This window comes from Sapajus apella, unplaced genomic scaffold (genome assembly GCF_009761245.1).
Source record: "Sapajus apella isolate SASKATOON/1434 unplaced genomic scaffold, GSC_monkey_1.0 scaffold13, whole genome shotgun sequence".
Classification (NCBI taxonomy): Eukaryota; Metazoa; Chordata; class Mammalia; order Primates; family Cebidae; genus Sapajus; species Sapajus apella.
The window spans coordinates 3478928-3506064 of record NW_022436953.1 but is presented as its reverse complement, the minus strand read 5'-3'; the positions used below and the strand labels follow the sequence as shown (position 1 = coordinate 3506064).

Genomic DNA, 27137 nt, shown 5'->3' with positions numbered 1-27137 from the left:
CCTGTGATACCAGCACTCTGGGAGGCCAAGGTGTGTGGGTCACTTGAGGTCAGGAGTTTGAGACCAGCCTGGCCAGCATGTTGAAATCCCATCTCTACTGAAAATACAAAAAATTAGCCGGGCTTGATGGCATATGCCTGTAATCTCAGCTACTCTGGAGACTGAGGCAGGAGAATGGCTTGAATGCAGGAGGCGAAAGTTGCAATGAACCGAGGTTGCACCACTGCCTTCCAGCCTGGGCGACAGAGCGAGACTCTGTCTCAATTAAAAAAATAAAAAAGCATTTCTGGGTAGGACCATTAGGGTTCATGTTGTCTCATGAAAGCTCATTTTCTTTTTTAATGTTGAAAATATTTTGTCTGCTTGTTCTGATTTTGGCTTTGCTATTGAAATTGATATTGCCTGTGCTAATTCAGATTTTAGATATGTTCCTGATTTTGTGTAGGAATATTTCACAACAGTATTCACATCTTCTCTTTTGCATTTCTTCTGTTAAAAAAATTTATAAAGAACTATGATTTATAAACTACGTTTATCTATGATTTATAGCAAATATTAAGCGGTAGAAAACACTGGACAAACATTATTTGTGAGGTATTCAAATAATGGAAGATTTGCTTCTCTGAACAAGATTTGACACTATACAGATTCATGTGTCCGAATTGCTAATTTAAGGACTTACTTTGCTTGCAAAACTTTATTTCTTGGACTAGCCTTACAAGATTTGTATACAGCATACTATACAAGAAAGCTTATTAATCTTTATTTGCAAGAATGACTCACTTTTGGCAACACACAGGGCCATGAGCACATACTCTTCTAAACACATGTATTACATAGCAACAACTATGAACAAAGCTAACTGATTAGACCCTGGCCCTCCTACCCACTCTTTTTCTCATTCCCAGAAATGTCACCTTTAACAGTTTACTCTGTGTGTCAGTATTCTCTGCTCTTGCTGTCAACTTGACATTGGTGAATTTCTTTAAACCCTTAATGTCTCAGCATTTATTGTTAGGCTTTATTCTTAAAGGAGAATCCTAGTACCTTCTCTCGTTTTCTAGAGTTCTCAGCTGACTTCTTTATTTATTTTTATTTTTCTTGGATTTAGAAAGACATATATATTTTCTAAGAAATGCTGAGAGGGAATTTTCACATGGAAACAAACACTAATCATTCTCAGCCCAGGTCCACCTTAAACCAGTTTCAAGGTTCAGTGTACCTTATGCCTTGGGTGACCAAGGTATCGGAACCACAGCTGTAATTTAGCAAGAGGGCTGGCTCAATTCTGATTTACCCTCGGGAGTTCTTTGAGATCTTGGCCTATTACAGAAAGATCTCCTTTTAGATTTGTATTTTGAAGATTTTTTTTTTCTATGAGAGGCTGATCCAAATAATGTAGACTTCAATTATTGGAAATTAAAAGTCCAAAATTAGTTTTAGATAAGCCAGGCTTTCGCTGTAACAGAGAATTAGGAGTTTTAAATTTGGAATTATCTTGTAGAGTCAGGGTAGAATACTAGACAGTATTTATTATTGCTGTGTGTTGGGGAACGAAAATGTCATTTTGTGGGCTTCAGTGTAATATTCAGGCCAATCACTCATTCATTCAGGAAATGCTCATTTATTTTTACCATGTGCCAGGCACTGTGCTAAGGGCAGGGTACATAGTGATGAACATTACAGATGTGCTCTCTGCTCTTAAGCAGCTTCCAGTCAAGTGAGTTGCTAATGAACAAGTTAAGGTTCAGATCTCGAGCACAATACCTTCAAGTCTGATGAACAGTTTGACTTCCAAAGCAGTAGAAACATTAAGTGTTGATTCTCTGGCTGGACGTGGTGGCTCACACCTGTAATCCTAGCACTTTAGGAGGCCAAGGCGGGCAGATCACCTGAGGTCAGGAGTTTGAGACTAGTCTGACCAACATGGGAAACACTTGTCTCTACTAAAAATACAAAATTAGCTGGGTGTGGTGGTGCATGCCTGTAATCCCAGCTACTTGGGAGGCTGAGGCAGGAGAATCGCTTGAACCCAGGAGGCAGAGGTTGCAGTGAGCCAAGATCGTGGCATTGTACTCCAGCCTGGGCAACAAGAGCGAAACTCTGTCTCAAAAAAAAAAAAAAAGAGTTCTCAGTCTTTCAGGTTTCCCAGTACATGTTATTTTTAGAAGCTCTGATCAGGACCGCCTAGTGGTACCCTATCTCTAGGTGAGGTTCATACACCTGCATTTGAAAAGAGGGCATGCATTCATTTCTTTATTCAGTGTATATTTCTTGAGCACACATAATGAGCCAGGCACTGACTACATGTTGATTAATTTTAAAAACACAGTCATAATATCATTCATATTTATGTGTGTTTGAAACCCCAGTGATCATTGATATTGACCTCTATAGCTAATTATGCTCTCTCCTACTGCCTTGGAATCATGACCATGCTACTTTCAGTGCCAGACCCCATTGTTCTAAATCAATGCAGTAGATGCCAAACTGTAGAGCAAGTCAGAAACCTTGCTCCTAAACTTTCCTCTTTCTGGCATTTAACGTAATGTCAAAGGAAGATTGACCAGGGACTCTAAAAGTAATTTTTTAATGATGACTGTTGCAAATTAAATCAGAATATGTTTTTCAGGAAAATAATATTTCCCTAGTCTGCTGGGTAGTATCTAAGGTCCACTAAAGAGAGCCAGTAGATTAGCAAGCTGGAGAATGACTGATGTGGAACAATAATAACATCTTTATACTAAAGTGATACAGAATATTCTAGACAGATTTTTAAAATTTGAAAGTATAACTGTTTCTTATACAGAAGCAATTTGTCATTCTACAGACTCCTTGGAATCCCTTAGGTATAAGAGTTCTTTCTCAGCGGGGCATGGTGGCTCATACCTATATGTGGTGGCTCACGCCTCCCAGCACTTTGGGAGGCCAAGGTGGAGGATTGCTTCAAGACCAGCCCAGGCAACATGTGGAAACCCCCCGTTCCTGCAAAAAATATAAAAACAGCTGGATGTGGTGGTGCACACCTATAGTCCCAGCTACTCGGGAGGGTGACATGAAAAGATTGCATGAGCCTAGGAAGTCTAGGCCGCAGTGAGCTGTTATCAAGTCATCATACTCCATACTCCAGCCTGGGTGGCAGAGTGAGACTGTCTCAAAAAAAAATGCCAGGCTCGGTGGCTCACACCTCTAATCCTAGCACTTTGGGAGGCTGATGTGGTCCTGAGTTCAGGAGTTCGAGACCAGCCTGACCAACATGGAGAGACCCTGTCTCTGCTAAAAATACAAAATTAGCCATGCGTGGTGGCACATGCCTGTAATCCCAGCTACTTAGGAGGCTGAGGCAGGAGAATCCCTTGAAACCCAGGAGGTGGAGGTTGCAGTGAGCCAAGATCATGCCATTGCAGTCCAGACTGGGCAACAAGAGTGAAACTTTGTATCAAAAAAAAAGAAAAACAAAAAAACAAGAACAAGAATTCCTTCTCAAACTAGTAAGAGATAATAGAATTAAATAGCCAAATCATTCTGTGGTCTTTTTTTTTTTTTTTTTTGAGACGGAGTCTTGCTCTTGTCACCCAGGCTGGAGTGCAGTGGTGCAATCTCGGCTCACTGAAACCTCCGCCTCCTGGGTTCAATAGATTCTCCTGCCTCAGCCTCCTGAGTAACTGGTATTAGAAGTGCCCGCTACCATGCCCGGCTAATTTTTGTATTTTTAGTAGAGACGGGGTTTCGCCATGTTGGCCAGGATGGTCTCGAGCTCCTGACCTCAGGTGATCCGCTTGCCTTGGCCTCCCAAAGTGCTGTGAGTACATATGTGAGCCACAGTGCCTGGCCCATCCTGTGGTCTTTCAAGATAATGAAAGTTTATGTAAAGGAAAGAATAATCTTTCTTTCTAATTTGTCAGTACATAAGAAAAAGCAAGTATCGGCCAGGCGCAGTGGTTCAAACCTATAATCCCAGCACTTTGGGAGGTTGAGGCGGGCGGATCATGAGGTTAGAAGTTCGAGACCAGCCTGATCAACATGGTGAAACCCTGTCTCTCTACTACAGATACACAAATTAGCTGAGTGTGGTAGTGTATGCCTGTAATCCCAGCTACTCAGGAGGCTGAGTAAGGAGAAGCTCTTGAACCTGGGTGGCGGAGGTTGCAGTGAGCCAAGATTGCACCACTGCATTCCAGCCTGGGCAAGACTCTGTCTCAAAAAAAAAAAAAAAAAGCAAATATCTTCAACTTGCATAACATCTGGTTCAGGGTGTTGGCTCAGTAAAAATGAGCTCAGAGTTACTTCTAAAGGATTTTCTAGTATAAGACAGCAACCATATGAGAACACATTAATAGGCTGTGTTAAGTCAGGAGAGAAACTAATTTCTCCTTTTAGGATGGACAGTTGAATGTATGTCAAGAAATGTGCTTAGAATGGTGAGCTGAGATATAATTGACCTGTGAATCACTGTTCTTAGCAGTTTGTAGGAGAGCCTTGTGAACATTTCCTCACTCTCAGCTCCAGGCACACAGTGGAGAAGCTGGAATGTATCAAGGTACTTTTAAGTATTGGTTTCAGATTTCACTGAGGCTTTGCAGTAGTGTACAGGAAAATAATTCATCTTCAGCTAGCTGTAGACTCTTAGTCGCGAGCATTCCCACCATCACACCCCTACCTGAGCTGCTTGCTGCCTCCTTTTACTGTTCACTTTACTAGATGTAATAAGACCCAAAAGACAGGACAGTCATCAGTCAATGAGTATGACTGAACTCCCACTGTATTCCAGGCAGTGCTCTCGAGTCACAGCAGCAATCTCTGCCCTCATAGGAAGAGACAAGCAATAAGTAAGTAAAACTATAGGTATATTTTTTTGCCTTTTTGTCAGAAGGCAAAACAATCTAGGGAGAAAAGAAATCAGAGAAAACCTTCTGAAAATTAATGTTTGAATAAGATTGTTGGGGGCCAACCAAACCATTTTGAGGGGTGGGAGGCATCGTTCCAGACAGATAAGACAGCAAGCACGAGTGCTTCAGGTGTTTGAGGAACAGCAAGGAGACTGGTTCAGCTAGAGCAACGGCACAGTTGTAGTTCATCACTTAGGGTAAGAAGAGAAGTTACTGGAAAGTTTTGAGCAGGGGAGCAATATGACTTGACCTACAATTTAACGGAAGAGAACAGACAGAAGAGACACAGGGCAGAGGCTGAGACTAGTTAGGAGGCCACTGCAGTGATCCAGGCAAGGGATGGATGCCAGCAGCGTGGACCAGGATGGCAGCAGTGGTGGTGACGAGAGGTGCTCAGCTCTCAGCATGTTTTGAGTTAGAGCTAGTAGGACTGGCTGGTGTATTAGATTTGAGGTATAAGAGATTGAGAAGAATGGCCGGGCATGGTGGCTCACGCCTGTAATCCAAACACTTTGGAGGCCAAGGTGGGTGGATCACCTGAGGTTGGGAGTTCAAGACCAGCCTGACTAACATGGTGAAACTCCGTCTATTAAAAAAAAAAAAAAAAGATTTTAAAAAAGAGAGATTGAGAAGAGTCAAATAAAGCCTACATGCATGGATTTCATTAAACATTTAAATACCTACTGTGTACCCCATTGTAATCACCCAATGGGTTCTTCCTGCCCACTGCACACAAACAGAACCAATTCACTGAGGCCACTGCATGAAGAAAGAGTTTAATTGACATGCAGCCGGTCACTCCATGTGGGAGATGGAGTTACTACTAAAACCAGTCTAAAAAATTCAGAGGTTTTTCAAGGAGAGTTTAGCGGGTAGGGGGTTAGGGGAATGGGTACTGCTGATTGGTTGGGGATGCAATCACAGGGGTGTGGACAATGGTCTTCCTGCACCAAGTCCCTTTCTGGGTGGGGCCACAGAACTGGTTGGCAGGTCCAGGTGAAGCTATCAGTCCTCAGAAATGCAAAAGCCTGAAAAGATGTCTCAAAAGGTTAATCTTAGGTTCTATAACAGCGGTGTTATCTGCAGGGGAAATTATGGAGGTTGCAAATCTTGCTATCATCTCAATAATGGCTAGTAATCCTTTATGTCTACATCATAGCAGAATTAGGCTCCTCTCATTCTTCTGACTTGGTGATCTTTCATTAGTTTTACAAAAGCGGTTTAGTTTTGTGGAAGGGCTGTTTCCATTTCAACTATAAACTAGATTTCTCCCACAGTTAGCTTAGGCCAACCCCAGGAATGATTAAGGGCAGGCAGTTTGGAAGTTAAAGACAAGATGAGGGTTGGTTAGATCAGATCTCTTTCATTGTTATAATTTTCTCAGTTACAATTTTTGCAGAGAGGTTTCACCATCTACAGAGCTGTGCTAGAGATAGGACAACAAGTTAGACCTTCCTTACCCTCAAGGAACTTTCAGTATAATAAAAGGAGATACGCAAGTATAATGAAGTAACAACATAGGTTAGCCAAGACAGATATTTGCAAGGTGCTCTGGAAAATAGCAAGAACTATAGGAATCAGAATGTCACTGCAGAGTCCTAGAAAGTGAGGAGTTGTTGATCATCAGATGGGAGGACACCATGGGCAGTCGCAGAGGAATCCACGAAAGTTTAGGGAGTTACATATTCTTGCTCTTTTTTTCTGTTTTGTGCACTTTTCTCCCTTTTTTAACCTTTACCCTTCCTCTACCTTCTCCCTCTCTTCTCACTTTCCAAATCCTACTTCGCCATCTTCACTTTTAGAATAGGTGGCAGTCTGTCTGTCTACTCTGGGTGGCACACAGGTAGTCATGAAAACCCACCCCCTTGGTGCAATAGCAAACATCACAGTGGGGAGGCTGCTGAAAAGGGCCAGTGGAGTGTGACGGTTGTATAAAGTGAGGGGGGTGCCGATGGAGGATGGCTGTCTACATGGTTCTATTTCACCAGCAGTCCTAGCATTGAGAAAAGTAGAAAAGTCATTCTCCCCTTTCCCTCGGCCACATTTCTCTGTACACAGATTTACTACTCAAAAATGGCAACCCATTCACAGCTTTTGTTTAGATCTGGGTCATAGTGTGGAGGTAAAGCTGAGTGAGTTTACCTCTTTATGAAAACTGCTTGTCTTTAATGTCCTAAAGGCAATCTGACTTAGAAAAGGAGGGAGAAATCCCCTTTTGTAACCAACTGTGCACTCTCCACTTGCCCAACTATAATTTCTTTTTTTCACTTTTTGAGACAGTCTCGCTCTGTTGCCTGGGCTGGAGTACTGTGGCAGGATCTCGGCTTACTGCAACGTCTGCCTCCCAGGCTCAAGCGAGTCTCCTGCCTCAGCCTCCTGAATAGCTGGGATTACAGGCGCCTGACACCACGTCTGGCTAATTTTTGTATTTTTAGCAGAGACGGGGTTTCACCATGTTCGCCATTCTGGTCTCTAACTCCTATGCTGGTCTCGAACTCCTGACCTCAAGTGATCCACCACCTGGGCCTCTCAAAGTGTTGTGATTACAGGCGTATGCCACCATGCCCAGCCAATAATTTCTTTTTATGACTAGGATCCTTACCTATAATTTAGTCCTCTCTTTTTATCTCTTCTCTTGGTTGATTTACTAGGTGTGTTTTTCTTATCTTGCTACTGTTATCAAAGATACCAAGTTGCTAGAGAACTCTGTTTTCCATAACAGAGAAAGATTAATCTTTTAATTGGATTAGAAATAAGCAAGATCATAGAATTTTAGATTTAAAGTGACAGAGAAACCATTAATGTCTTCATTTTCCACAAAAGAAAGTGGCAGCCAAAGAGGGTAAGCATATCTGCAAACTGATTATTAGAAGAAATTGAGCTTCTAGAAGGCAGGTGTCATTTCCTCATCTGATCTCCAGTGCTCTCCCTGTTACACCATTGCTCTGTTCTAACTTGTGATGAAACCTGTCCTCCCAAATAATGTTGTCTTCTTATTGGCTTGGTGAAGTCTCAATCTTTATTGGGTTTAGGTGATAGGTTATAATGATTGAGTCACTCAGTGCTGGGCTCTTGTGTGTCACTGCCATTCTGTGTGCTCATGGTGGTTGGCTGATGAGGCCCAGCACAGGGCAGGGTTGGTCGGCCAGGACTGGAAACAAAGAGGGAATGGTGGTGTTGGGGTGTATGTGGCTTCGTCAGTGGTGGTCCACTTTTGAATTAGGCCAAGATATCGTCTACTTGTTTGTTCACTTGGTTTGAGGGAAATTAAGATTTACTGTGTTTTGAGATATTCGTCTTAGTGTAGTGCCGTGAAATCAAACAGATCTGGGTTTAAAATGTGGGCCTACCGTGACTAGCTTATGTGATCTTGGACAGGTCATTCACACTCCCAGATTGTTTATCTGTGGTAAAACAAGTATGATAAATACCCTCCTAGCCGCCTAGCCAAGTGTGGTGGTTCACGCCTATAATCTCAGCAATTTGGGAGGCTGAGGTGGGTGGATCACAAGGTAAGGAGTTCGAAACCAATCTGACCAACATGGTGAAACCCTGTCTCTACTGAAAAATATAAAAATTAGCCAGGCATGGTTGCAGGCACCTGTAATCTCAGGTACTCAAGAGGCTGAGGCAGGAGAATCTCATGAACCCTGCAGATGGAGGTTACAGTGAGCCAGATCGTGCCACTGCACTTCAGCCTGGGTGATAGAGGAAGACTCCATCTCAAAAAACAATAATAATAATAAAAGAGGGTTTGACAATTTAGAGGTTCATTTAGACTGGGCATGGTGGCACATACCTGTAGTCCTAGATACTAGGGAGGCTGAGGCAGGAAGATCCCTTGAGCCCTGGAATTCAAAGCTGCAGTGAGCTTTGATTGTACCACTACACTTCAGCCTGCACAACAGAGCAAAACCCTAACTCCAGTAAATAAATAAAGGTTCATTCAGTAACAATCAGCGAAGAATCCAAAAGGCACCTAATAGCACATCAGGTATTTGAGAAAAGGAAAAAGAAGTTGTGCGGGAAAATAGAAACATGGATTGTTAAAGCTGGTGGGGCCGGAAGCAGTGGCTCACGCATATAATCCCAGCATTTTGGGAGGCCGAGGCAGTTGGATCACCTGAGGTCAGGAGTTCAAGACCAGCCTGGCCAATATGGTGAAACCCCGTCTCTACTAAAAATACAAAAACTAGCCAGGCATGGTGGCAGGCACCTGTAATCCCAGCTACTTAGGAGGCTGAGGCAGGAGAATCACTTGAACCCAGAAGGCAGAGGTTGTAGTGAGCTGAGATCTTACCACTGCACTCCAGCCTGGGTGACAAGAGCGAAACTCAAAAAAAAAAAAAAAAAAATGCTGGGGGAATCAGAGGGGTCATTGTGGCCAACTGCCTCATTTTATTGATGGGTAGATTGAGTCCCAGAGAGAATTAGTAGTTACCCATGAGTAAATATCTAATTATTAACAAAGCATATAACACATTTCTCCTCAGGGCTCTGGATATTATTTCACAAAAAGGGATTAAAATTCAAGGGATCATTCCTGACATCCAATAAATGACCAGACTACTGAAAGAGGAATCTCATTAAGGCCTGTCTCTTAGCATGTGTTTCCCCTGCTCAAAAACCTCATGACTCTTTGCTTTCCATTGAATAACGTCATGACATCCTTTGGGGTCTACCCCAACCTACCTCTTCAGAGTCCTCTCTTATTTTCCACATATTATATCCTTCAGACGATTCCCCGTTTCTTAGTGCTCCATATGTGAAGTCTGCAGAGATCCTGCTTCTTGAAGGCACTGTTCACATCCGACCGCTTCCCTGAATCCTCCACTTGCCACACCAGGGACTTTGCTGCCATTGCCGTTTGTGTTTGCTCCATGGCACTTAACCACGTTCGATCTTTCTTTACAGCTTGTTGCTTCTGCATTGTAAGAGGCAGGGACTAACTTGTTAGCCTTTTTCTCTTCCACAGTGCCTCTTATGTAATAGGTAACCATCTAATGTTTGTTGATTTAAATAGCCATTTACCTGCCTTTTTGATTTCTGGCCTCATTTTCCACTTCTTAAATATGTTGTATGAATTAACTAGAAAAGAGATTTAAGAAATGAATGTTTTTGATGCTTCTCTGGCATGACAGGTATCTGGGAAAATGTGAAAGCATACCTAACTTCATTCTGGGAAGAGTGTTTACACTATAAAATCACCCACTCACCAGATCAAAGTAAAAGGAAGTACTTTTCCTTCCTTCAGTCATATGACTAACTGTCTGCAGGTGGGAGCTTGAGAAGCTTTTGATTGGAGTATACACTAACTGGTGACATGAATTCCAGAAAAGCAAAGCTCTCAAAGGAGAAGAGTTCTGCCTCTAGGTTAAGGGATGAAGTCCTGAAAGGTTTCAGATGTTCAAGGATTAGAAAGGTGGACTTGGAAGATGGGGAATGGAGGTCCAGCTCGAGCTGCACAGGAAAGCATTTATTTATACTCCTTGTGGCATACTAAAGGATTAAAGAGGCAGGGGAGACTGATAAATGACCTGACCTGGGCTTCTAAAGGGGGACTGTTTCTCTTTCGTACAACTTTTCCTGCAAAACCTTTAGAGCAACAGAATGCCTCTATCTTCAGCAAGTAAAGCAGCCAAGCCGGTTTGACCAGCTTGAGGGAAACACCAAACAAAGCTGGCAACTCCAATCTCATGCATACTAGTTACTCATTATCTTCTGGCCTCTGGAAAAAGATAGAGTAGCTCCCTGATTGGATCCTGAGGTTGAAGTAACTCCACATCTCTCTCTGTCCTCTGACCAGAGCAACAAGAAGAGTATCTGGAATGCTTGGGAGACATTTTAAGCAGGACAAATCCAGCCTTAGGCTAGACTGCACCTGTCCACAGCCCAGCCCAGGCCCATGGAAAAGAAAAGTAAAACCTTTGTCTTTAAGCACATAAAATATGTGTGAAACCCACAAGGCTGGAAAAGAAAGGGAAGTGGAGGACAAAAGGCACTGGGACTCTAGCTGGGAGCATGAAGACTACGGGAGTCTACGGAAAAGGAAGCTTACGGTGCTGGACGGACTCTACAGAGAAAATGACTTGGATCCCAGGTACTGGGCCAAAGGGCAGCATCGGCCCTACAGAAAAAGGGATTGTGGATACTGGGATTTTGAGCAGAGTGAACCAAGCTATATGGACTCTGGGGAAGCACACGAAAGTGAAATGGGCTGTGTGTACCACAGAGGTCATGATGGTTATAGGAGTCCGGAACATGTAGATGATGAGAATCCCAGCCCTGGGACAAAGGATAATTCGCCTATGGGAAGCCCAGATGTGACCTGGAAAGCTGGCGGATACAGAGAGGCAAATGGCTACCCAGATCATAAGAATCTGAATTATAATCCTGAGGACTCTGAAAAGGCTAAACAGTGGACTGGCTGTAGGAGTTTGGATGATTCTTCAGCGAACTTAGTTCGACCTCAGTTGTGGTATATAGACCATAAGAATGTTAATTATAATCTTGAGGATTGTCAGGAAACTAATTTTTATTATAGAGAACACAGCGATTTATATCACGTTCCTAGGAATTATCCTATTGGTCAGTCTGTGAGCTTTTCAGATTTGAATTGTGTCAATGAAGATAAACAATTTATCAAGTACCATGAAGGGGACAGGAATGTTTATCAAAATGACAAAATCTATCCCAAAGCAAAGACTCATATCATGGATCAGGGTAATTTTGATACAGAAAATAAAGGCTATGATGCTTTATTTGCAAACTGTGTATATGAATCTCGTAATTCCAGAGGAACAGATTCTCTCCATCAAATGGAGAATTTGGAGTATAATGGCATTGACATACCAAGAATGACAGCACATGGGGGCAGTGGGATCCTCCCGGATGGCTTGCAGACCCAGCGTACCAGGGGAGACCACGGAGAACGTCATTTGGGGATTCCTCAGAGCTCGTCATTAGAGAAGAACATCTGGCATTTAGAGGAAGAGAGAAAATTAAATGGCCCAGAGACTTGGAGAAGGAATAGTTGCCTCCGCCGCACAGCACCCAGCACCCTGAGGCGCTCAGAGTTCGTGCAAAACAGGAAGAAAACCCAAGGTATGAACTCAGCCAACCTCTTTAGGATAAAGCATAAAAATAGATTTAAAGGGTGGTTATACCAGGTAGTAGGAGCTCTTGTGTTCTTAAGGAACCTGGGCCCTGAACTTCTTATCAAGTGCACCTTGAGTGAGAACAACCTTAGAGATTTAATTGCTTTGGAAGGCGTTGTACAGAGCAAGAGTATATATACAATGCTGTAAATGTGCAACATTCAGATAGCGCTCTCATGGGAACTTTTTTTACTCTTCTTGGTTTTTTTCATATGTCTCTAATCTCAAGTATCTTTCCTTTCTTACTTTCATGTTTTTGTTCATCTTGTGCGGACAGCAAGTTTATTATCAGGGCATCAAGCTAAAATTCATTTTCCCAGCATGTTCTTTTTCTCTCAGACCCTACACTTCTTTGGACATTAATGGAAAAGAAGACTTCGTTTATTTTTATTTTATTTTATTTTTGAGACAAGATCTCACTCTGCCCCCCCCCCCCCCCCCGAGGCTGGAGTGCAGTGGCATGGTCATGGCTCACTGGAGCCTCAACCTCCTAGGCTCAAGAGATCCTCCCACTTCAGCCTCCCGAGTAGCTGGGACTTTGGGCATGTGCCCCCATGCCTGGCTAATTTTTTATTTTTTAGGGGCAGGGTTTATTATTGTAGGGGCAGGGTTTTACCATGTTGCCCAGGCTGGTCTTGAACTCCTGGGCTTAAGTGAACCACCCACCTCTGCTTCCCAAAGTGCTGGGATTACCATGAGCCACCATTGCCAGTCCTTAATTTAATTTTTTTTTTAATACTGCTGCTTTCAGAGCAGGGCTACCCCGTAGGCAGTGTGCCCAGAGTAGCCTTGACTTGTTTTATAGGTTGTTCACTCCTTGACATTCAGGAATCTTAAGTGAATGCTGAGTACCGACACTCTTGTGGAATCCGGAAGATTACTTCTAGCTTTCAAATCACTTCATCTCACTGAGCCTTAACTACATTATCTGTGAAATGGGAATATTAGTCTTTCATCATATAGAGATTATTTCTTTCTTGCCATTATGTCTTCTCTTCTTTGATTCTCATAAGTGAACTTTATTTATACTGTGCTATTTTTATAATTACTGGACTCCCTGTTAAACCTTTTATGTGGGTGTATGTTGTATGTTGTCTTCATGCCAAGCAGGCTTTCTGGTTCTGGCCAACTTGGGAGTCCACGTTGTGACCAGAGGATAAAGATTAGTCAGAGAATGTGAACGATCTAGAAAATCCATCTGATCTGACTACCCTCCCTCCACTTCTGACTAGGTGGAAAGTTTCTCATCTAGGTTTCCTTCAGAATGGGCTGGCTGGTCAGATTTGTACTGGGGGTCACCACAGATTGAAAAAATAAGCCTGCTGTGGCCCTGGAATGACCGGTGGTTTACCTGCCATTCCTCCAACATGGGGTTGACTTAACTTGAGTTTCCAGGGCACCATTTTGGACCTAACAAACTCTTAACCTGCACCTATAAAGACAAAAATGAAACCAAACCCAGCTTTCATTGGGAGGCCAAGGTTTTTAGCAGCTAGTCATTTTTTCTAGGTGCATTTTTTCTGAAATGATAGGGATTGGATAACTTCTAAATTCCTCCCAGCTAAAAAATAGTCTGATTTTACCATTCTTTATATTGGTTTTTATATTGTTCCTCTTCCCTCCCCCATCTGTTCCTTCAGTGAACTTTGTTTCCTATCTTTAGTTCCTTATTGTATTAAGCCTCCCAACTGTAATCAAAGTGTGTTTATTCTTTTGACTTAACAGGAGTCAAACGTTTCTCTCTGCAGTGTTGTAATGTGCCCTCTGATCTCTCTGAAACCAGCTTGGTTCCACCCAATACCATTTCCATTTCTACAACTCTTTTTAGCTTTGAGGATTTAACTTTTGAAAGTATATTCATATTTAGTTCACCCCTTTTTATACCCCTAATATCCTCCTTGACCTGTAACAAAATCTTTTGTTTTCACTAGAAATCTTTCAGCATTCTAACATTCTTTGTTAGCTCTCTCAAGCCATCACCCTTCCTGAATGTTACAAAATGTTACAAGGGAACACTGTGTAATTACACAAAGGAACAAGCATCAGAGTTGGTCTGCCTCAAGTTCAAATCTCAGCTCCACCATTTACTAAATGGCCTTAACTTTAGAAAAATTACTTAAACTCTTGGAGCTTCGAATTCTCAATTTGTAAAGTGAAGATCATAACACCTGTCTCATAGTGAGATAGAAAAATAAAGCAATCACATGTCTGGAACATAGTAGGTGCTCACAAATGGCCATTCCTTTGTGTTTTATCCACCCACCTCCCTTCCCCTTTACAAGTTGCCCCACCCACCTGTCCCTCCTTGGTTTTGGCTCTGAGCTCCAGATTGATAGTCCCTGCTCCCATTGGACATCTACGCTGAGACTGTAAACACTTCAAGTTTAATTATCTAAGTGGAATGCCCTGTCCCTTCCTCCTCTCCCATCTTCCCCTTGCCACCCCTCCTCCATCTGAGACAGAGCTCTGTTCATTGGCTGCTCCCCAGCCTCTCTCCCAGGCTGGGAGCCAAGTTTTCCCCCAGGCTTTCCTTCTCACCTGCCTGATCAGTCCTTCTGAGGTGGCCTCCATCTGAGATCTTTTAATGCAGATCTGTTGAGGGTTTGCTCTTAGTCTTTGGGTGTGGCCCCTGGTCCTGAGAGGTGGTCCTTACTCCTTAGGTGCGGCCCTTCTGAGGTTTCAGCAGAAAACTGGAAGTGTTTAATCGAACCTCCTAACTTGGAGGGACTCACACTTCAAACTCTGGCTTCCCAGCGCCAGACAGTTGCTGAAGATCTGCTGGGCTCTTCTGCCCTGCAGCTTTTGGCTGGGTTCCTTGGAGTCCCATCACCTGCATGCGCAGTTCAAGGACTGAGAGGCATTTCTGCACAAATTTGGGGGCTCTCCTCTCTGTGACTTATTGTTTTCCAGGATTTCCCCCTTAATAGCTAAAGTCTTCAGAGCTCCAGACTGGAACCTTTGGCTGCTCAGCCCAGTAAGATTGCCCCATGTGAGCTTTCTTCTTTTGCTTTATTTCCCAGCATGCTAAAAGGCTAGGGAATGCCCTGTGGGGAGGACTGGAGACAGGTGGATCTCACCTGGTTTGCTTCCCTTGTTTTGAGTCATGTCCCCTCAAGGTTCTGCCTACTTTTGATTACTTTTCAGTGCTATATATAGCTATTTTAAAAAAGACCTGTCAGAAGGCTGAGGTGGGAGGATCACTTGAGCCTGGGAGGTTGAGGCTGTCGTCAGCTATGTTGACGTCACTGTACTCCAGCCTAGGTGACAGAGTGAGACACCTCTCTAGAAAAATAAAAGTGAATAAATAAAAGTTAAAAAAATAAATCTTGTAATGTGTTTTTGATCGTTTATCAGTAGGGAGGTTAGAACAACGTGAGCTACTCTGCCATTACTACACCAAGTGTGGGCACTAAAGTTTTGCACTTGCCGATAACATAGTGGTTATGACAAGAAGGGAACCTGGTGTTTCAAATTCCACATTACCTGTTTTGAATGTAAGTGATGTTAGGATATCTAAATGAAGTGATCTTACAGAGAAATATGAAACAAAAATAAAGGTGAGAGTTAGGGCTAAAGGTTCAGGGTTGGAAGGCTGCAACATAGGAGCCTCTTAAGTTATTACTGGAAGGAAACTTGTATAGCCACAAGTCCTGTGTTTTTCTAAATAATGGATAGCCACTCATGATTGGGTCTTGAAATCTGTTTGGGGGTTGCAACCAGCAGTTCTGAAAAATAAAAGCAAATAGAAAAAACTTTCATACTACATTTTATGTACTAAAAGTAAGCATGTAATACACATTCTGTGTATGTGTGAGTGTGTATATAGACATAAATGTATTATGTAAATGTGTGTATATATATAGTCGCAACCTAAAGTGTGGGTCAGGCTGGGCACAGTGGCTCATGCCTGAAATCCCAGCACTTTAGGAGGCTGAGGTGGGCAGATCACTTGAGGTCAGGAATTTGAGACCAGCCTGGCCAACATGGTGAAACCCCCACTCTACAAAAATACAAAAATTAGCCGGGCATGGTGGCGTGTGCCTGTAATCCCAGCTACTCGGGAGGCTGAGGCAGGAGAATCGTTGAACCCAGGAGGTGGAAGTTGAAGTGAGCCGAGATTGTGCTACTGCATTCCAGCTTGGGCGACAGTGAAACTGTGTCTTAAAAAAATAAAGTGTAGGTCACAGTAAAAAATGTTTGGAAAACACTTAAATGCAATCCATTTATTTTAAAAATGAAGAGACAGAACTTGGAGAAATTGAAATGTGTTTCCAAGGTAACTGGTTCAAGCATTAGATCAGGAATAGAGTCTGGCCCTCTTGGTACCCAGACCACTGCTTTTCCAACATCGCCACATTTGAAGGCAGAAGTACAGCCATAGATTTATTCTGCATAGATGAATTTAGAAGATCAGAAAATTGTTACGTATTTCTCTGGAGAGTTCACAGAAAGAAAAATAAATGTTAGAGAAGTGAGAGGGGAGGCTGCCACCAAAGGGTGCAACTATGTTATATACAGCCGAGGTACAAGAGAGGTTATGGACCTGGGAAAGACTTTTGCATCTGGTAAGTTGGTGGAGGGTAGGAGCAGAGTCATAGAGCATATGACAGGGAGTTTAGGAGGGAAGTGGTGATAAGGATATGAAATCAGTCCCTTAAAAGTTGGGACAGTAATTGCTGTGGAGCAGGAAAATCTTCTGTTTTGTTTTTCTCCCAGGAAAGGAGGAGGCAGTAAGAGGTTTGCGGCAAACATATTGGAGGAGATCAGGAGGAAGTCAGAAATTTTTTTATTTTTTGAGACACTCTCACTCTGTTGCCCAGGCTGGAATGCAGTGGCGTGTTCTCAGCTCACTGCAGCCTCCTCCTTTGGGGTTCAAGTGATTATTGTGCCTCAACCTCGTGAGGAGCTGGGATTACAGACATGCGCCACCATGCCTGGCTAATTTTTGTATTTTTAGCGGAGACTGCCTTTCACCATGTTGTCGAGGCTGGTCTTGAACTTCTGACCTCAAATGATTCACCTGCTACAGCCTCCCAAAGTGTTGGGATTATAGGCATGAGCCACCATGCCCAGCCTGGAAATCAGAGAATTTTAAGAGAGATAACCAACACTTTCAGTTGCCATGGGGAATCAAGGAGAATGCCATTGAATTTGTTGAGGAGGTTATTGGTTGACTGAGAAGACAATTTCACTTAATTAATTGCAAACCGTTTAGGAGGAAACCTGGGGAATTAAGTCATAGAGGAACAGTGTGCTGACCAGTGGTCTACGACCTTTTGCAAAAAGTAAGAATGAATGTAGTTGAAGGGGCACAAAGTTGAGCAAAGTTTCCATGTGTTTACCTTTTTTTTTTCCCTTTTTTTGAGATGGAATTTCACTCTTGTTACTCAGGCTGCAGTGCAACGGCATTATCTTGAACCTCTGCCTCCCAGGTTCAAGCGAATTCCTGTTATAGCCTCCTGAGTAGCTGGGATTACAGGTACATACCACCACAGCTGGCTAATTTTTATATTTTTAGTAGAGATGGAATTTCACCATGTTGGCCAGGCTGGTCTTGAACTCCTGACCTCAGGTGATCTGCCTTCCTGGGCCTCCCAAAGTGCTGTGATTACAGGTGTGAGCCACCGTGCCTGGCACATGTGTTTACTTTTTACAATCAGGATGTCTTTTTTTTTTTTTTTTTGACTATTACAAAAGTTTATTTAGCAAAAAGTCTAATATGAAAATGTACATGACCTAATTTTTACATCATTGTAAAACAGGCCCTATGGAGAGAGGACATGGGTTTCTCCGCTGAACAGCCATTATTTATACTCGTTCCAAGGCTTCTAACATGATGATACTATTTCCTCGTATTACCACCATTCCAATATTGTTCTGTTGTCCGCTGGTCGCCATCTCCACATGTTCATCTATCACAAGATTCATAAAGGGATCAAATCCCCGCAATATTCCTTCAACATGTCTGCCACCATTTAATTTCAATGATAACTTCTTGTCCATAAATTTTTTCAACTCGGGAGGGTGAGCTTTGCTCATGATGGCTACTCCGCGGGCACACAGAGCCAGGATGTCTTTTTGGTTGTTGTTGTTGAGACAGGGTCTCTCTCTGTCGCAAAGGCTGGAGTGTAGTGGTGTGATCTCGGCTCACTGCAACCTCTGCCTCCTGGATTCAAGCGATTCTCCTGCCTCAGCCTCCCTTGGGAGTACAGGTGTGTGTGCACCACCACACCTGGCTAATTTTTGTATTTGTAGTAGAAAAGGGGTTTCCCCAAGTTGGCCAGGGTGGTGTCGAACTCTTGACCTCAGGTGATCCACCTGCCTTGGCCTCCCAAAGTGCTGGGATTACAGGAGATATCAATGTCTGAAGCTATTTGGTATGCAACAGAATCCTCAAAGTGTCAAGAAAAAGGAAAGAAAAAAATATTGAAGATAAATGGGATGGTTAGGAGGCAGAGGAGAGGGAAAAAGTAAATATGTGGAGGCCAGAGGAAATAAATGCAGGGCCTTATTTATTCAAGAGTTGGGAGATAATTGAAGCTTTCGAGTAAATTAGGCACTCCTCTTCTGAGATTAGAATGGTCCAATCCAGCCAACTCTCATCCAGTCTTGCTTCTTGAGATCATGAGTTGTATTCTCAAGAAGCTAGATAAACAAAATTAGCCAGGCGTGGTAGTGCATGTCTGTGGTCCCAGTAGTTCTGAAGGCTGAGGTGGTAAGATTGCTTGAGCCCGGGAAGTTGAGGCTGCGGTGCAGTGAGCTATGATCTATCACATCACTGCACTCTAGCCTGGGCAAGAGACTGAGAACTTGTAGAACAAGCAGCAGAAGCTAGGTTATATGTTTTCTTTCCAATATTATTACCTATATTATTTTTACATAATGTTCCATCAACAATGAAGAAATGCTGGTCTCGGGAGATCCCAGGTTTCTGTAGAAGTGAGAGAGATCAAGGAAAGGCAAGTTACTGAATTAGGATGGGAAGATGTACTCTTCCAGGGTATCCTCTTTCATACGGGCCTGAAGGTGTTAAGGGGTACAGTGGGAAGGGGGAGTGAATCAAAGCAACTAACTTGCAATATCATACTACACTTGATCTTAGCCAAAAGGCCGAGAAGCGATTTAACTTGCAATATCATGGCATGCCCAGGTGGGAGCTCAGATCTCTGACTCAGCTGCCCTGATACCACAGAGTTTTCCAATTTGATATTTCCTGAGAAACCAGGAAGTGCTCGTGGCTATACATAAATATCAGGCCAACAGGCTACAGGGGTGTGACAGCGCTGGTAGTCATATTTGGGAGGAAGATGCATGTTTGTATGCATGGTTGCACAGCAGACCTGGTTTCACAGTGTCGAGACACCCCTTTCTTCTCATCGTAAGCTGAGAGGAAACAAATCAATGCAATATATTGCATTTCATTGAGTCTAAAACATAATAATCATAGCAGAGTGATGCTTAGGGTGCTCTGCAAAGTAATACTATTTGCTGCTTTTTTTTTTTTTTTTTTTTTTGAGACAGTCTTGCTCTGTCCCCCAGGCTGGAGTGTAGCGGTGTGATCTTGGCTCACTGCAACCTCCACCTCCCAGGTTCAAGTGATTCTCATGGTTCAGCCATCTGAGTAGCTGGGACTACAGGTGTCCATCACCACAGCCAGCTAAGTTTTGTTTTAAGTAGAGAGACAGGGTTTTGCCATGTTGGCCAGGCTGGTCTCGAACTCCTGGCCTCAAGTGATTTACCTGCCTCGGCCTCCCAAAGTGCAGAGATTATAGGCATGGGCCACCGTGCCTGGTCTTAATTGCTGCCATTTATTAAATGCCAGTTGCTATGCTAAGTACTGTAGGTTGAGTGTATACGAGGTACGCAGGTCTAGTAGAGTCTAAGTTCCATGACAGCAGTGGATGAAGATGGTATTTCCAGAATCTAACATAGTACCTGGTGTATAATAGATGCTCAATAAATATTTGTTGTCAAGTGAAATATTCTACTTTGGGTCTCAGAATGTGTATTATCAGAAGCTAAATAGTGCCGGGTGCAGTGGCTTACACCTGTAATCCCAGCACTTTGGGAGGCCATGGCAGGAGGATCACTAGGTCGGGAGTTTGAGACCAGCCTGACCAATGTGGTGAAACCCCATCTCTACTAAAAACAAAAAATTAGCCAGGTGTGGTGGCATGCACCTGTAGTCCCAGCTACTCAAGAGGCTGAGGCAGGAGAATTGCTTGAACCTGGGAGGCAGAGGTTGTAGTGAGCCAAGATCATGCCACTGCATTCCAGCATGGGCAACAGAGTGAGACTCATCTCAAAAAAACATACAAAAAGTTAAATAGCAAGGAGAGGTGCTGGAGAGGTGAATTTCGAGGAAAGAGCATTCCAAGGACTAGAGAAAATGTCATGGAGAATTTGGGACTTGAGCTTTAAAAGATAATAAGTGAGCAGAAATGATGGAAAAGGCCCAGAGACAAGCTAGGCTTGTCATGTTCAAGGAATAATAAGAAAACAGATCATTAAACTTTGTTGTTTACAGGTTTAATAATAGCATCAGGTGCCCAGTTCTCTGGGCTCACTGAGAGGAAATGACTAACTGGATGATTAGAAAGAGGCCTCCCACAGTAAGTGATCTTCCTTGCGGAACTGGTTAGAGGCTAGTGTGCTCACACCCAACTGAGAGGAGTAAATGAAGTCAAAGACTGGGAAGGCTGGGCTCGGTGGCTCATGCCTGTAATACCTGCACTTTGGGAGGACTGGGTGGGTGGATCACGAGGTCAGGAGTTCGAGATCAGCCTGAGCAACCTGGTGAAACTCCATCTCTATTAAAAATACAAAAAAAAAAAAAATTAGCCAGGCATGGTGGCAGGTGCCTGTAATCCCAGCTACTCAGGAGGCTGAGGCAGGAGAATCGCTTGAAGCCAGGAGGCAGAGGTTGCGGTGAGCCGAGATCAAGCCACTACACTCCAGCCTGAGTGACAGAGCAGGACTCCATCTCAAAAAAAAAAAAAAGACTGGGAAGTCCACTGGGCATGGTGGCTCACGTCTGTAATTCTAGCACTTTGGGAAGCTGAAACAGGAAAATCGCATGAGCTCAGGAGTTGGAAACCAGCCTGAGCAACATAGTGAGACCCTGTCTCTACAAAAAAATAAAAGAATTAGGTGGGCATGGTGGCTTGGTTCCAGGTTGGGAACCAACCTTGGGAGGATTGCTTGAGCCCAGGAGGTTGAGGCTGCCATGAACTTTGATTTTGCCACCGCATTCCAGCCTGGGCAACCGAGTGAGACCCTGTCTCACAAAATGAAAAAGACTGAGAAGTCATGTCAGAGTTCAGAGCTGAAAGTGACAAAGAGGCCCAACCCCTTTGTTATATACACAGAAGCAACGGCCCAGAAAGGTTGTATAACATGTCCAAGGTCACACAGGTAGGGAGACAGGGCGAGGCCTTCTGAATTGTTGTCCCAGTGGTTTCTTCACCACACACCTGTTGCTCTCCCAAGATCTAGGGGAATGAAGTGACTTTACCCCACCCATATCCTAGGTTTAAGCAGATTTTACCATCAAAATATTGGAAATATAGTAATCCTTATTTTAAGAGATTAGGTTCACCTTTTTAAATAAATAAAACCTAAACTATTCTATTTTGTCTTATTCTTTTGTTCTATGAGTTTATATCTGGCTTGTTAGACTAGATTCATTCACCCAAATGGAACTCACTTTAAAGACCATCTGGTTTAACTCCACTTGTTTTGCTGTTCTTGAAGTTCCAGCAGATGAAATGACTTGCCTGAAGCTACAGAATGCTTCAGAGGACATTTCAGCTTTCCATATCCTTGCAGTGGCACCATCTTGCCTCCTGGGCTCAAGCAGTTCTGTTGCCTCAGCCTCTTGAGTAGCTGGAACTACCGGCTTATGCCACTATGCCAGACTCATTCTTGTGTTTTTAGCAGAAATGGGGTTTACCATGTTGACCAGGCTGGTCTCAAACTCCGTACCTCAGGTGATCCGCAGCCTCCCAGAGTGCTGGGATTACAGCAGGAATCACGGCACCCAGCCTGTAATTAAAACTTTGAGCAATTATAATTTAGATCAACTGATTTTGGTGGGGGAGAGGGAATAGTCGTAAAAGATAATGTTATGAGAGCGAGTGGAAAGGATAAAACTAAACAACCTAATTAATAAACAGAAGGAAGTCTGATTTTATAGAGTAGGATAGAAAAATAGCCAGAGGGTTATGTGGTTGAGCAAATTTTGAACCATCACAGTAGTGTTAATGGAAATTTAATGCAGGAAACAGCCATGCTTATATCAGGAAGACATAAAATGCAGAACAGGCCTTGATGTTTAATGTAGAGCACTGGCTTGGGAGGCCAGTTTTGAATATGCTGCTTATGAGCCGTTTGGTCTTAAACAAGTTATTTCGTTCCTCTGTGCCCATTTCCTCATTTGTAAAATGTGTGCAATATTACCTTGCCTCAAGAGCCTTTGTAAAATAGAACCATCGTGTGTGTGTGTGTGTATGTGTGTGAGTGTGTGTAGAAAATAGAGCTTTTCATGTAAAGTTTTGTTGACTGACATAAAAATTTGCTTAGTAAACAGTGACAATTTGTCTTTATTTTACAAAAATTATCTTTGCCCTGTTGATTATTTTACTTCTGCTGCCTAAAGATTAAAAAATAATCTTGCAGTTTTAAGCTCAACAGCATACCTCACTAGGATTTACTTGTGTTTGGTGAATGTTCAGAAATGGTGTTTGAGCTGCTCCTGTTGTACTGGCCCGAGCATAGAAAATTAACACCAAGACAAAAGTATGCCAAATTGCAGGGTCTTTGTTGCTGGCGGCCACGGAGGACTCCCGTCTCTCCAACCGGTGGCCCCGAAAGGAGGGTGTCAAGACCTTTTATACCCATAAAGCCTTCTCGGGAGTAAGCGTGAGAGACAAGGGTGGGGGTGAGGGGCTTCAGACGTTCTGAGGGCCAGTAGATTCTGTAAATCACCTCCTGGGCAGAGATGAGGGTGAGGGGCTCCGGACATTCCAGTGGATTCCTGGGCGAAGATGAGGGTGAGGGGCTCTGGACACTCCGAGGGCCAGGGGACTTTTGACATTCTGATTGTTACTTAAGTGATTCACAAAAGTCAAGATTAGCACTTGTTTACACATTGTCTGGGTAGGGTGGAAATTACAGTACTTAATTAGTTATTCACATTTGGGTTATAGAGAGCAGTTTCAACAGAAAGCGGAGGTATGGTTGAGATATGCGGTTTTATGGGCTTTTACCATGTCACACTCCTAGTATTAACCTCACCATCCTAGCAGCATAAGAAGTTGCAGACTACGGTAATTTGGGCTCTTGACCCTCATTTGTTGTTCTGTTGGCCTAGATAGGGACCTGGAGAAGAAAGCGGGAAAGGGAGGTTTTCAGCTAGGTCTTTGAGGTGGAATTTCTCCTGGCAGGGATTTTACTTCAGGCTACTTGCCAAAATAGGCCGGCATTGCTGAGCAAAGGCCACCGGGAACGTTTTTCCTGTTGCTGTTGAGGTTTAGGACCTAACTGTATAATTGATTCACCTCTGAAGTTTGGTGATCCAGGAAGTCTGCTATGAGCCCTGCAGCTTTGGAAGTTTTACCTAGAGCAGGATAAAATTTCTCCAAATAGAAGTAAAGTAGGTGCTAGAGGAAAAGCAGTGGGGGCTGGGTGGGCTGGCCCGAGTGGTGTGGTAACATGGAAAACCAGGGTTTGTGATTCCTGCAGGCAGGGCTGGGGAGGAGATGGGCACGTGTACAGAGAAATTGCCTCCTCTCAGGGTTTGCTGCAAAAAGACTGCTTCTAGATGCATTGCTAGGCAGGCAGTTGTGTATTTGCTTTTTTTCTTTTTTGCCTATTATTTCAACAATGTTTTATTACCTGTTTTTTTGGTGAGACAGAGCCTCACTTTGTCGCCCAGGCTGGAGTGCTGTGGTGCGATCTCAGCTCACTGCAGCTGCCGCTTCCCAGGTTGAACCGATTCTCCTGTGTCAGCCTCCTGAGTGGGACTACAAGCTCGCACCACTGTGCCCAGCTATTTACATATATATATATATATATTTTTTTTTTTAGAGATGTGGTTTCACCATGTTGGCTAGGCTGATCTCGAACTCCTGACCTCAGGTGATCCAATGACCTTGGCTTCCCAAAGTGCTGGGATTACAGGCGTGAGCCACTGCCCCCAGCCTGTGTAAAGGACGTATAATTTATGTTATATTGGGTGGCATTTTATAAATACAATCATATTAATATGTGCAAATATGCTTCAGTGTATCATTGTTCACAGTCTTATTGTGGGCAAACTGTGGCTCTAAATATTAGGTTAAATTGTGCTCTGGAATTGCCACTTTGTTATTAGCTACCAGCTGGCTACCAAAACCCAGAAGTGGAATTCCAGGTTACAATGGATGTGATTTGCCTGCCTGGGAAAAAAACTGGAGACAGAATAGTTATTGGTCAAGAACTTGGACTCTGGAGCTGAGGTGGGTTCATATCTCAGCTCTTCCACTTACTGGGGCAGTTACTTAATTTTTCTTCCTTCCTTATCGGTAAAATGGGGACAATAGTAGGGTGTTATGCAGATAAATTAATATTTATAAAATACCTAGAACAGTGCATGACACACATAGTGCCATATATATATTTGTTTTCTTTTCTTTCTTTTTTTTTTTTGACACAGGGTCTCCAGGCTGTGTGCAGTGGAGCTATCACAGCTCACTGCAGCCTCAGCCTCCCAGGCTCAGGTGGTCCTCCCACCTCAGCCTTCCGAGTAGCTGGAACTACAGGCACGTGCCACCACGCCCAGCTAATCTTGTTTGTTTGTTTTGTAGAGACTGAGGGTGTCACTGTGTTGCCCAGGCTGGTCTTGATCTCCTGGTTTCAAGTGGTCCTCCTGCCTCCATCTCCCAAAATGCTGGAATTACAAGCATGAGCCACTGTGCTCAGGCAGTATGACTGTTTTAAAAAAAAAATTACTTTGTTCCTGTGAGGTTAAAAAGTATTGGTTAACCGCAAGTCCCACTGATGTCAACTTCTACCCCAAATCCTAGATCCTTCCCTGAGACAAGCTCTGGGATGAATTTGGAATGTTTTCCTTCCAGACCTTTCTCTGTACACTTATATATTATATGGGGTTTTGTTTGTTTGTTTTGTTTTGTTTTTGAGATGGAGTTTCACTCTTGTTGCCCAGGCTGGAGTGCAATAGTTTCACCTCGGATCACTGCAACCTCCACTTCCCAGGTTCAAGTGATTTTCCTGCCTCAGTCTCCCAAGTAGCTGGGATTACAAGCTGCACCACCATGTCCAGCTAATTTTTTTTGTATTATTAGTAGAGATGGAGTTTCACCATGTTGGCCAGGCTGGTCTTGAACTCCTGACCTCAGTTGATCTGCCCACCTCGGCCTCCTAGGATGCTGGGGTTACAGGTGTGAGCCACTGCGCCCAGCCTTTATGTTTATATAGAAATATGTGTGGGTTTTTGTAGATTTTCCTTTCTTTCATCTCTTTTCCCTGTTCTCCGTTTTCTTACAAAATTGTGCATTTTCTTACAAAATTGTGGCATATTTCTGTGCACCTTTCTTCTCCCCTGGTTCATTTAAGTGTAAATGTTTTTACAGTTTGAGCACGACTTCCAGTTCCTGTGAATCACTCCTGCCTGCCATCCCAGTTCGTGCTGTCCTAGGACCTCCCAGCTGAAATCTGCTCTGTGATGGCTTTAGGGTTCATTGCCTAAAGGAGGAGATTATTTGGGGTCCCTTGGCTAAGCTCTAGGTGAAAGTCTGCAGAAAGAGAGGCCCAGGGGCAGACTAAACCCACTTTACAGTTCTGCCTCTCATCACTAGAGATGGCTGGGCCTTTGGAATTCTTCCCTGAAAAGGGCATTCCCCATTCCCCACCCAAAGCAACAACCAAAATGCTTAGCAAGTGGTAGAAAAGGAAGAGATAATAATCTTAGATTCAAACTCCGGGGGTGGAATTTCGAGGGTTTTAGGACTAGGAAAGGACAGCAAACAGAAAGGCAGATGTTGATCCCAAGCAGAGCTGGGCCGGCTGGTGTACGTCTCACTCAGTCCAGTACACTCAGGGTTCCAGCTCCATCCTTTAGGACAAGCCCTGCAGAGATAGCCCGGGTGACTTGGGTGATTCATATGTAAATGTGGGAAGCGTGGGGGAAATGCCGACCCTATTCAAAGGATTTTAGGGGGTTGTGGTGCATTCCAGAGCTCTGGGAAAATTCTGCCCTGCATGCTTACTCTCAGGCCCACACCTCCACACACAGCCAATTCTGGGTGCTGCAGGTAGGTCCTGGGGTGTGGGGGCCAGCACAGAAGGAAGTGGAACAGGCAGCCTCTTCTACCCGGCTCAAGGGCACCTGGGACCTGGCCCAGAGCTCAAAATTTTCCCCATTAGAGATACAGCCAGTTTTCCAAGGCCGGGAAGCGTGCCTGGCCCTGCTCTTTAACTCTGAAGTGTGTGTGATGGAGTTGTGGGAAGCCGTGGGCTAATGACTCCCTTCCTTAGAACCTGAGGAAGTGAGCCTGGTGATAACGTACTAACCAGAAAGGGGTGGGGGTGTCTTGAGAAGGAATGGAATCAGGATGGGATGGGATTCACAACCACTTCTGAAAGAATCCCACAGCTAATTGTTGTAACACAGGAAGTAAATTTGTGTAACATTTCCAGCTCCTTATCACCTGCAGGGCCATCCTAGGAAGAAAGTGAGAGCTCGTCTGCACATTTTATTGTCCTCAGAGAAAAGTGGAATTTTAGAGTCTGCACAGGGCACTTTTCTACTTGGTACATTTTACCAAGTGCATTTACCATCTATCAGGTACAGATGGCATATTCTGGCCCATCGTGAGAAAAGGACTAATGTTTGTTGGGTTATTACCTTATTCAACTCCCTCAACTAATCTGCAAAGTGAGTAGTATTTTCCTCATTTTATAAGATTGGGAAATTGAGGCTCAGAGATAAAAGTGGACATTTCCAGGGCCCCCCAGCTACATAGTGGGGATGTGTAAGATTCAAAGCCACCACAGCTGACTGAGGGTGGAGGCTGCATTCTCCCACTTTGTT

At 43.6% G+C, this 27137-nt stretch overlaps 1 protein-coding gene and 2 pseudogenes across 2 annotated transcripts in view; 1 reads left to right on the top strand and 2 right to left on the bottom strand.

Annotated features, from left to right (window-relative positions):
• The window catches only part of DNMBP (dynamin binding protein), a 133798-nt gene that overhangs the window by 69646 nt on the left and 37015 nt on the right, over window positions 1-27137 (top strand). Inside the window, exon 1 of one of the 2 annotated variants that reach the window (XM_032281281.1) lies at window positions 9236-11993. The exons of the other annotated variant lie outside the window; for it this stretch is intronic. Coding sequence (XP_032137172.1) covers window positions 10838-11993 — 1156 coding nt within the window. The 5' untranslated portion in view covers window positions 9236-10837. Of the gene's footprint in view, window positions 1-9235; window positions 11994-27137 lie in introns of those variants that run through there. 2 annotated transcript variants of the gene reach the window in all.
• LOC116553784 lies at window positions 17713-18112 on the bottom strand (annotated as a pseudogene).
• On the bottom strand, window positions 19078-19168 carry LOC116554223 (annotated as a pseudogene).